Source organism: Cannabis sativa, chromosome 7, assembly GCF_029168945.1.
Source record: "Cannabis sativa cultivar Pink pepper isolate KNU-18-1 chromosome 7, ASM2916894v1, whole genome shotgun sequence".
NCBI classification, from domain to species: Eukaryota; Viridiplantae; Streptophyta; class Magnoliopsida; order Rosales; family Cannabaceae; genus Cannabis; species Cannabis sativa.
Window position 1 is genome coordinate 19,132,431 of NC_083607.1, and position 12,176 is coordinate 19,144,606.

A 12,176-nucleotide genomic window follows, 5' to 3' on the forward strand; every position below is an offset into this window, starting at 1 on the left:
AAAACGTATTTGATTACAACCTATCACATAATACATGCTTAATCAATTAATCAACATTGCGATCACAAAATCCTGATACTTCATAAAGTACCCTTACCACTCGCTAACCACGAGCTATGTATGTCACTATCGTTACCCGATACAGCAAACGATAAGTAAGAAACCTATTCGCGGTTTTAGGAGTAATTACTCATAATGGTAATGACCATTTCTTTCACTCGATCATAATCGAGTCACAACGATAATAATCGTTTCATACCATTTCCCTCGATCATAATCGAGTCACAACGATGATAATCGTTTCATATTATTTCCCTCAATCATAATCGAGTCACAAAGATGATAATCGTGTCATATTTTCCCTCGATCATAATCGAGTCACAATGATGATAATTATTTCATATTTTCCCTCGATCATAATTGAGTCACAACGATGATAATCGTTTCATACCATTTTCCTCGATCATAATCGAGACTGTAACAATCATAACGTTAACTATATACGGTGCTCAATACTTTTCTTACCTCAAGTCCAAAGTCAAGTATGTGGGCCGACCTAAGTGGAACGATGCTCGACAATTTCGGGTCCTATGTCACGACAAAGGTAAATCAATAAGGGTCTATTCCACAACACTATCTAAAACCCACATAAAATAACCTTGGGTTTTCTACCAAATGTTATGGTAAAAACACCCTAAAATTAAATATATATTTTGGCTCTAATCTATGTCTCATATTGCAGAGCTCTTCATAAGCTTCGAAACAGTATATAGAATGTCTAAAACGGACACCCGAGTGAAAAGTTATGGCTAAAATACGAAATTCGGCGATTCCTAAAAATTGACCATCCGAAATTCTGGTTCACCACAATAGAAACTCAAAAATTTTAGATCTTCAAAGTCCCAAAACTTGCTCTAAACCTAATCAAACCTTTCCAACTGCTCCAAATCAATATAATATCATAAACACAACATAATCAATGCATTAAAACACCACAATTCATCCATGTATTCAAAATTGTATATCCAAGTGAAATAAAACTCATAAAATATCATTCAACTCATCCCAAGCTAAGCAGCCCTTACATCCAACCAATTCAAACCTAGACAAGCTTGAAACCAAGCCTAAAAATAGATTTTAAACTCAACTTATATCCCAGCCCCGAAATCCTTACAACCCTAGCAAAAACCTAACCTAATATTCAAGACATTCAAGGGGAAAAATATCAAGAACTAACCTTAATATTAAACAAACTTCTGTCCTTTGCCAATTCAACTCAAACATGGAGAATCAAACCAAAAAAAATCCCTGGTTGCAGCTCCTCTTAGGGGTCGGGTAAGAATGAAAAGAGAAATGGAGGTGATGACTACTATCCTATCTCCTTCTATCTATCTATCTTTACTAGCTTTATTTATAAAAAAATTAAATAAACTTTAATTAATATAACTTATCCAGCCAATAAAATAAGTAAAACAAAACTATTTCTATCACCCAAAAAGACTATATTACCCCTTGTTATCCCAATTTTTGTACTCTGACGTGGCATCACATGATGGTGACACGTGGAATCAACTCCGAGTATCTGCTCGAAGAATATAGTCCGAACAGGATGCCTCGTATGCATGCTCGAAGCAAAGCGATCAACAATCCGTGCAGAGCAACCAATACTTAGCGAATTTAGCTTTCACATAGTGAGTCATCAAAGAAATCCCAATAACTTGGGGATCAGATTGCAGAGATATGACAAGTTGTCCAAATCCCATGATCAGTGTATTCAGTATTTACTATGCAATCTTTCTGTTTATATCCATTGTAACGAGAAGGGAAATACTTCCTCTCCAAGCTCATAGCCCTATAAATAGTGATGCATGTTCACTGGGCAAAGGGTCGAAAGATTTTACGTAAGGGATATTATCTAAGAATTCATATTCAGAGATATTATTATAAGAGCTATAAGAAAAGGAACCTTTCTCCTTTTTCTTGAGTTAATACAAATAACGAGGATTAGGCTATTACCAACTGCTCGGGGCTGAACCTCTATAAAATTCATGTGTCTTTATATTGTTATAATATATATCAATCGTTATAAACTACTTGCCGCTTACTAAATTAGAGTCACTGTCGATGGCTAGAAGCGAGGTCAACATTTTGGTGCTTTCATTGAGAGCAGAATCAAAAATCGCTCTTCAGTCTGAATATAACCACAAGTACGATGGTGGTACAGACTCTTAGGGGCCTGGTTGATCCAGTAAATCCACAAGCAGTGGATCCTGCATCGCAGAACCCAGGAAACACAAGGGTTCCACCAGTTGTTAATCCTGAACAGCCGGCGAACGTGGGTCATGGTGTAACGACTCCTGTGGATGAAATCGTGCCTGCTGTGCAAGAGACTGGGAATAACAGTTCAGCACCCAACCAGGGCATTCATAACACAGTCGTTCCGCCTGCTACCAACGCTCAAACGACCATTGGAGATGATACTGAGATCTGAAATCTCCGTGCTGCTCATGGACTCATGCAGGGTCATACCAACACCCTACATCATGATCAGGAAGAACTCTGCGCTGCGGTAAATCTCGCGTTCAAGGAACAAAGTGTTGGGTTTTATGCCCTAACTAAAACTCCATTTCAATGTAATCTCTATTAATTCAATATCAATAAAGAAATAGAAGTATTTTTCATTCATTTGTGTATTTTTTGGTTCACATTGTCAATTCCTTGTTTATTTGATTTATAAATTCATCCAAACCCTTTTCACATTTATGTTCTTGTTTATTGTGTCGTCAGCACAGTGGAAAGTAATCAAGACTATGTGATTAAAGATATTCCTAGATTTATCAGAACACTAGGTTTTACTGATATGACAATCTACAACATAGTTTACTTGCATCTTGGATAAATGCTATGTTCTTTTCAGAGCATTGGTTAAAGTAAAGCTTGGGTTGGATGCATGGAGTATGCATCGAAAAGGACCGATATTGAACTTTGATTTAGATATATTGAACTTACCGTAATATCTATTCAATTCAATATCACCTAGTTTATCCTAGATCAAATGATCTTAATCCTGATATGATTAGGTTCAATCTCAAGAGTGTTATTCGTGTTCTTTAATTTGTTAGTTAAGCCTACTTTTGGGTCAGGGTGATACGTACATTTTGGGAACACGGTAGTGCAATTGAGTGGGAGCGCTAAACATAGATATGGAATCTATAGCTTCTATCTGGCGAATTGAAAGTAAATGATGATTTCCTTCGAGCTTGGCTAAACAGAGATAAATGGTTGAGTACTCATTTCACTTTGCTGAAATATCATTTATACGGGGCTAAGTGTTTTAAGGATAAAATATATTGTAGGGTGTTACGGTAATTTAATCCATATACAAGGTAGATCATCTATATAGAGGATCATTGATCAAATTAGGGTTATAACTGTTAGGTTATTTTTAGTATTAATTTTAGATTAATTTTAGTATATTTTTAATTGAGTTTTAATCGTGTTTGGAGTATTTTTATGCTTGTTATCTTTTATTTGTGCAGATTTAAAATAGAAGAAGATTAGAAAAATATCAGAGAAAAAGATGGGAAAAAGATAAAAATATCATGATATTTAAAATAGAGAAAATTGTGCAAGCTGAAACTTCAAGCCTGAATTAGACGATGTTCTGTTTAGATTTTGGAAAAAGTCAAAACATGAAAGTTCTAGATCTCTCTTTTATCTTTTCGGAACATCTTGAATCGTCTAATTCTGAGCAATATTGAGAGAGTTATGGTCAAAATACTATCAGTCGACGCAGCAGAAAAAAATATCTCGTTTGAGGTTTCCCAAAAAATTTAAATTCGAATTGGAATTTAAACATGTGCGTTTTTTTTCCATCTTTTTAGGCCTTCAATGCCTATATAAAGGGAAGAAAGGAGTTGATTTCATCAAGCAATTGCAGAGAGAAAAAACAGAGAATTCAGATAAAGAGTGGAGAGATCAACTGCAATATTGGAGGCATACTTCTGAGGGTTTTCAGCATTCTTCTTTTCTTCTCTTCTCTATTTTCATCTCTTTTCTTAAAGTTAATATGTGTAATTGTGCTTCCATGAACATGTGTAGCTAAACACTTTAATTAGGGTTAGATGGATATTGTTTAACATTGTTTATGGTTTTAATATGATTTATTTTTCCCCTAATTTCTATGTATTCTATTTTATTTGTGCTTAATTACTTTTAATTGTCTGGCCACCAATTAACTGTCTATGATTTTGATGTGAGATCTGAGAAGTGAGTGTCAATTATGCAATAGTGAAATAGAACTGAATTTCGATATAGGACGAGAGTACCTATATGGTTTAGATAGCTTATAGGGTTTCTGTGTTTAATGCATGTTGCATGTTAAGTTTATCACGAGAGTAGAAAGTTTGCATGTAATTGAGATTTATATATCTGAGAAAACTATAAATTACCTTAGTAAACCTGCTATTGCATAGAAATTAATATTAGGAAGATAATCATATTAGGCCATAATCAATAGAAACAATTGAAATCGAAACCCTAATTTTTATTAACTGACAATTTTCTTAAATAATTGCTTCTTACTAGTTCCTTATTTTTAATTCTTTCTTAATTTTCATTCAACCAAATAGAAGTAAAGGTTTAATTTTAACATACTTAACTGCACTCCTTGTGGGATCGACCTCACTCCTCGTGAGTTTACTACTTGAAACGATACGTACACTTGCGTGTGCAAAATATCGCAACAATAACAATGGATAATTAATAGCGTGTCTATATGGTGGAACATATAGAGCGTTCTATATAGCTGAGAGTGCAATTCTAAGTTCTATGCGTGGATTCAATAAAGAATTAATAAGTCAGTGAATTTACTTGGTAAGTTCTTGGTCTGCTTATTGGAAGCTCGGATATATAGGCCCATGGTCCCCACACTAGTTGAGACAATACTACTTGTAAGACTCACTTAATTGATTTTGATTAATCAATTATAATTCTAAAATTAGACTATGTCTAGTTTATGAATTTTTGACTAAGCAAGGGCAAAACTGTAAAGAAAGAGTTTCTAGGGTATATTTGTTAATTAAGAGACTTTGGTTAGTCTAATTAATAAATATATTAAATGAAAATATTATTTAATAATTAATTTTAATTATCAAATAGTTAAAATTGGCATTTAAATGATTAAATTTGAAAATTGGCGTTTTTGAGAAAATTTGATATAGAAATGATAAAACAACAAATTGCAAAAGTAGGGCCCAATATCCATAGCCTTGGCCGGCCACTTATGTAGGATTTGTCATTTAATATTTTCATTATTTTAATACTAAATAATTCAAACCTAACCCTAGGTGGCATACTATAAATAGGTAGTGATGGCTTCAGGAAAAGATGGTTCATCTTATTCCTTTCAGAGAAAAACCTGAGTGCCTTCTACCTAACCTAGCCGCCACCTCTCTTTCCCTCTTCTTCATTATTGATTCGAACCCCTTGAGTGATAGACCAATAAAAATATCACATGTGTTACTTTAGTGAACACACTTAACATTTAACAGAATAATAGTAACGGAAATGGATGAAAACTAACATTTGATATTTAATCTGCTAAAAGAAATATGTGGTATTTAAGTGTATAAAATCGAAAATATATAGTATTTATGTCGCAAATTTTCCTAAAAATAATAATGTAAAATTAATATTTTTAGAAAATTCTACAATGCACCCCCTTAAAATGGATATATTGATGCACTCCTATCTGTTTTAGCATCCGAAATAATTTTTTAGTCAAATTTTTTCTCATGGTCATGTACGTTATAGTTATTTAAGACATCCTGCAAAATTTTAAAAAATTTGGAAAAGTTTAACACGCCGAAAACTATGTTCAAACAGTGTGTTGCACTCGTGACTATTTTATTTTATACATGTGTAAAATAGACTGTTTGAACATTATTTTCTATATTGTAAATTATTTCGAATTTTTCAAAATTTTATAAGATATCTTAAATAGTTATAACTTATTGAATATTAAAAAAAAAAATAGACTAAAAAATTCTTCTGGATGCCGAAACAAGTTAAGGGTGCATCAATACATCCCTTTTAAGAGAGTGCATTGTAGAATCAACTCAATATTTTTCTAACGAAAGTGTACAACTAATATTTTTTTTTTCTATTAAAAAAAATATATTTATTTTTTTAAAATGGTATCATACATTAATTTTTTTTATTTATTTTTTTGAATAAAAACTTCTTTATTTATTCTTTTACATCATTAAAATATATCTCTAAATATATTTTCAGAAGTAATGCACGTTTATGGTTTATTAATTATAATAAGAAAGAAAGTAATTAAAAAAATAATTAATTTAGATATATAAAAATAGAAAAATGGAAATATACCTGTAAAACAAACACAACAATTACACAAAAAATCTAGTTAAGCAAAAAAAAAAAAAAAAATTACACAGAAAATCTTAACAATGTGCCAATGACAGTTGATTATAAGGTCATCTAGAACAATATGACGAAAAACTTAAAAAAAAAAAATAAAATGAGAGTAAAAAAACGCTGGGGTCTAGATAAAGACAGTGGGGGAGGTGTCACCTCTAGAGGCAACAAAGTCACCACTAAAGAAAAAAAGATGCAGGTAAGGCCAGCAGCCGCCCACACCTAACCCCAATTTTTTATAAATATAATAACCCCAATATTTATCAACAGTTTTAGAGGTGAGTACTGAGTATATTATAATTTTAATTTACCCACCATTATTAAAACAATAAAAAAGAAAAACCGCTATTTATTTTTTTATTAATTATTATCTATATTTCCTAAAACAAGAAAATATATAATAGCGGTTGCTTTTACAATTATGCATATGGCCTATTGGAGGGGTTTCTTTCATTTACTTCGTCTTGGGCTCGAAACGTGGCGCCTCACGAGGCACCTTTTCTCCGCTCTCCGTGTGGGAGATATGTGGAAAAGGGCGGACCCCACAAATACATACCAACAGCTTTTTCACTAACACGCCGACCCGCCGGCGCAACTGTCTGTCTCTATCCGACACGTCATCCCTCACTCCTGGCTTCCCCTTCTCTGCGCCGTACTATACTTTTTTTTTTATATTTATTTATTCAAATGTATTTTTTTTTTTTTTACTTTATCCTTTGTGTTGTAAAATTAAAATATAATATTTTCATATTTAAGATGCTTTCATTTCATGGGCCCATTATTACGCGCCAAACATATTCCTAGAGGTAGCAACCATTTCTTGATGCGCTACAATTTAGCAATTCTAAGTATTGTGTTGCTTGTTTCACTCCGAAAGTAAATGAAATTTTATTTTGAAATATGAATCATCTAATAAAATGGTTGGGGAATTATATATGTATAAACTTATAACGTAAAGTAAAATGCAATTTGAGCCAACCTTCACTATTGAAAAGCAATGCAAATACGATAGTGGAAGACGTGTTAGCTTGCCCTTGTTTTCGTTTCTTTGTAACGATTTTTTTTTTTATCGTTATTATCTGGATTTAATTGGAGAAGGTAAGTTTATATTCCAAATCACGCAAAAAAGTAATAATCATACTATTAATAACAACGAAAGAAGCCAAAATTGGTGGTGAATTAGCTTATCTTGATGGAATTGATTAAATAATATTAAATAATAAATAATGAGAAAGTCCTGACAAAAATAAATAAATAATGGGAAAGCAAAAATCTTGTTCATAGATATATACGACCATGAAAAGGGCAGGTGGGCCCACCAAAAGAGGCAGCCGCGCTTCCCCACTTTTACTCGCATCGCCCGCCTCCCCACGTGGGACCCAGCTTTGTCTCCCTTTCCCCACCTTTTTCGCGTTCTTAAGCAAACTCTATTTTTGGACTAATTACGAACTATTTGTTTATTAACAATTGTTAATTAAAAATAATAAATCCAAACCAAGATCGGACGGCTGTATATCACGTGCAGTGGCCACAATCCCATCTCGAATCTCGAGACCTATTACTCAGTCAACATAGAATTTGCTTTCGGTCTTAAAACCAGAAAACCGCCCATAATCACTCACGCGCCTACATGTTCCCCTCTTCACTACAACCACGGATTGCCACGTTTACATACCTACACATTTATTATTATTATTATTATTATTATATGAGAACATTTATTATTACTTCTTGTTCTGGACTCCAAGTCCAAACACTTCACCTCCCATGCTCTGTGTCCTCTTAATTTACAGCCAACTATTTATAATTTGTTCCATCAAAAAAATATATATACATTTATAATTTATACATATTCTTAAGAGAGGCTATTTTATTACAAAAATAATAAAATTTTTGCAGGCATTTCAATCACAATTCAGCCCTTCTGAATGCTCGTACACCGTCCTTAACATCAATTCATATTACTTTACAAAAGAAAGAAAGAAAAACGCATTCATTTCTATTAAGTCGATTTCATTGGCTTATCACCCCTTCAGTAAAGGACCAGTTACAATTATTTTAACTTTTCATTTGAAAAAAAAATTACTTAATAAAATAATTAATTTTAACTTTTTATTTAAAAAATTTAACTTAAAAAATAATTTACAGTATAAATACCTTAATTATTTATTGTAAATAAATATTTAAATTTAATTTTTTTGGAGTATTAATAACTAACTTATATTTCTACATATCATTTTTTTTATTGATATTTTTTATTAAAATTTTTATAAATATATTTAAACTAATTTTTTTAAAAAAAATAAAATAAAAATTCAATAGTGTAGACTATTCAAAGATTGTCACATAATAATTTATTTACATTTAATCATTATATCCGTAATATAATTTAAATATTAAGGCTAAAAATTTAACTTAAATATTTATTATTTAGATAGCAAATTACCCTTAATAAAATAATACTTTATCTTCTTTTAGGGAATCCTGCATTTAATAGAAGAGTAAAATCACTTTTACAAAAATTAATATAAATGTGAAAGCATAATTGTTTATCCTAATTTCACTCTATCCTCACGCATGCTAACCTAGCAACGAGGAATTTTTTTTTTAGGCAGGACAAAGGGAAATTAACCCAACAAGAACGTGATTAAAGGATGAAAAACAAAGGCAGCGCGGAAATATTGTTCATCAGTTCGTCTCTTCAAACAATAAAACTCGTGTGCAACTGTGTACGGATAATAATCACACGTGCGGAAATAGATCAGATTCAGATAAGATAATACTCAGTTTGCCGGAATCAAAATGGAGTAGCTGTAGCGTTAAATTATAATTCGAATAATTACAACATAGAATACCAAAGAAGATTAAGGATTTTTTTTATTATCCGTGTGTCCATTCAATAATGAGAAAAAAAAATTAAAAAAATAATATTGCCGACATGAGATGTAAAACTTTAAATAAGAATTCTAGCTGATAAATCACAACAAAACAAAACTCAGTCGTTTTACTGTTGCAACAAAAAAAAGGGGACCGAATCAGCTAAACGGTGGTGTATTCACATAAAAAAGCGTTAATACTTGCTCTCCCAAGCTGTGTTTGTTTGTTTTTTTCTTTTTTTTTTTCCATTCAATTATGTTTCTTTTCTTTTTTGCTATTTTTCTATTTAAAATTAATTAAAAACGAAATCGGAATCTGAATCTGATGACGATCTCCAGCGATTATGTTAAATACCGACCAAAAAATTACGCAACTTCTGGCGGAGGAAAGTTGAGATCGAGATCGAACATTCTACGAGGTTGATCGTTATGGTTCAGATCGACGACGGAGGATGAATCTGAATCACTCTGAGCACCACCGGCGAAAGAAGCGGCATGGTAGTTACGGGCCGCCTGATGATCAAATCTCAGCCGTTGAAGCTGCTGATGATGATGACCATTCACCAACCCAGCATGAACGTACGGATCGAAATACAGGACTTGTTGGTTAGTCGTCGGCATACCATAAACGGCTCCGACAGCAGGGAGCGGTTGAAACGGAAACCGGACGGCGGAGGAATTGGCCGAGCCAAACCCGTGGCCAAGATTAAGATCTAAAGGCGAGGATTCAACCATCAGAGCCGGCTCCCGGCTCGAGGACTCGACCGTACTACTCTGGCTCGGGCTCTGGTTAAGATTCTTTCTGTTAACATTCAAAACGTTGAGATTATTCTCGTTGATACAATCGGAAGGGAGAGGGAAGTTGGTCTTAGCCTTGGCACCACGAAACTCTCTTGCGGCGGTGTCATAAGCTCGGGCGGCTTCCTCAGCTGTGTCGAAGGTGCCGAGCCAGACCCGGCTCTTCTTGCCTGGGTCCCTGATCTCGGCGGCGTACCTGCCCCATGGCCTCTTCCTGACTCCCCTGAAATGGACCTCCTTGACGTTACCGTTAAGTTTAACGGCGGCGGAGGCGGTGTTGGCGGTGGACGACTTATCTCTAGGCGCCATTAATAAAAACTATATCACTCGGTCGGTTATATAAAAGGAGAAATGGTTTTTCTTTTTATTTTTGAAATAAAAAACGAAAGGAAATGTTAGGAAGAAGAGGAGGTGTGTAGGACCTAAGGAAGTGAAGGAAAGGGTGTTTGGTTTTATAGAGGAAGGAGGGAGAGAGAAAGAGAGAGCAGTCAGCGAAGGATTTGACTATGAGAGAGGAGAGAGAAAGTGAGGATTAGTGAGTGAGTGAGAGAGCGAGAGGGGCGGCTAAGGAAGAAAGAGCGTGGGGTTGGGTTTTTAGTAAAATTAGTTCCCGAATTACGTGGCATGTGGGCTGTCGAGAGAGCAAACCATCATCATTATTATCATTATCTAACGGCTGCAAACCCACTATTGATTGCGTGCGGTGCTACTCCCACCCACCGATTTCTTCTACGCGCTCTACTCTCGCGTTCACCTTTTGCCAATTAAAAGAATAAAACAATCGATTTTAAGTTTACTATTTTTGTTTTTAAATTATAAAATGAGCTGCATGCAACCGTGTAAATCATCCGAATTTTATATTATATGTGTATCAGTATTCAGTTTGATTTATACATAGTAATTCTCATATATTATTTTCTTTTGTATGTATCATTCATCAGGATTTGGTACTTTTATTAATTATAAATTATTATTGCTGTTTTGGTTTTCTTTAGAAGAGAAAATTTTGGAAATACAGTTTTTTGAATTAAAGAAACATCTTTTTTTTTTTTTTTTTTTTTTTCTATTTAGTTTACCCAAATAATTAATTTATCTTCTCCTTCAAAAAAGTATTCATTTTATTTATAGGAAGTGAGGTGTTTTTGGTACGAGAGTGTCATTTTTACCTTGTTGGTATGCACAAAATATGGACATGAAGGACTCTTAACTCCATTTTTTTTCAAATTAAAATACTTAAATAACTGAAAGAATTGAAATCAATTAGTTGATTATCTTCAAGGGAATGCTAACATGATAGTATATTAGCAAATTAAAAAATAACCACTTGAGGCTAGCTAAGTGGCCATAAGTGAGTGTGTGAATGTTGGAAGTCCTGAGTTCGAGTCCCAGTAAAACATGGTTATAATATATACACGCTTAAATCAAAAAGAAAAAAAAAAACCAAATTAAAAAATAATGTCCAAAAATATTTCAAAAAATATGCTTCATTTGATAATAATTGAAAATAATTATTAATGATAAAAATAAAATAAAATATTTTCAATTGTGTAAAGGCCTCTTAACTCTATTTTTTTTTTTAAGAATTTACACTCAACGTGGGATTTTAAAAGTTGTTTGCTTAAATATGGTATTTTTAAGTTTGACCAACTTATATGACATTTTTTTAAATTTATTTTTAGGTAATTTTATGGTATTTAATATAACATATATATGTAAATCAGGTTTCCGAAATCCACATTTAATGTTTTAATTTGTTTTTAGCAGTTTTGTAGGATAATTTTTAGTAATTTTTCAAACACCTCTATTTTACTATAATGGAGTTGCTTCATCTTTTTTATTTTATTGTATTGTCTCTTTTATTTTCTGAGCACCATTTTTTTTTTACTTTTATATAATCAAAATCAGTTTCCTGATGAAGAAAGTAGTTTCTTAATTTAAAAACAAGTTTCTTTATGAAGAAACCAATTTCTTGATGAAGGATCTTTAGTGATTGATTTTGATCGTGTGACAAATTAAGCAATTTGAATCGCATGAAAGAGAAAAAAATCTTGTGTTGCTAGA

At 32.8% G+C, this 12,176-nt stretch overlaps 1 protein-coding gene across 1 annotated transcript; it reads right to left on the minus strand.

The window, feature by feature from the left end:
- Positions 1 to 9,293: 9,293 nt before the first annotated feature.
- On the minus strand, positions 9,294 to 10,676 carry LOC115697318 (ethylene-responsive transcription factor 4). Its single transcript, XM_030624265.2, has one exon. It carries the CDS (start codon positions 10,422 to 10,424, stop codon positions 9,684 to 9,686), a length of 741 nt encoding a protein of 246 aa, XP_030480125.1. The 5' UTR covers positions 10,425 to 10,676; the 3' UTR covers positions 9,294 to 9,683.
- Between the last annotated feature and the right edge of the window lie 1,500 nt (positions 10,677 to 12,176).

Excerpts from the sequence above, each read along its gene's own strand:
- LOC115697318 (XM_030624265.2), bottom strand. The coding sequence starts at position 10,424 with ATGGCGCCTAGAGATAAGTCGTCCACCGCCAACACCGCCTCCGCCGCC.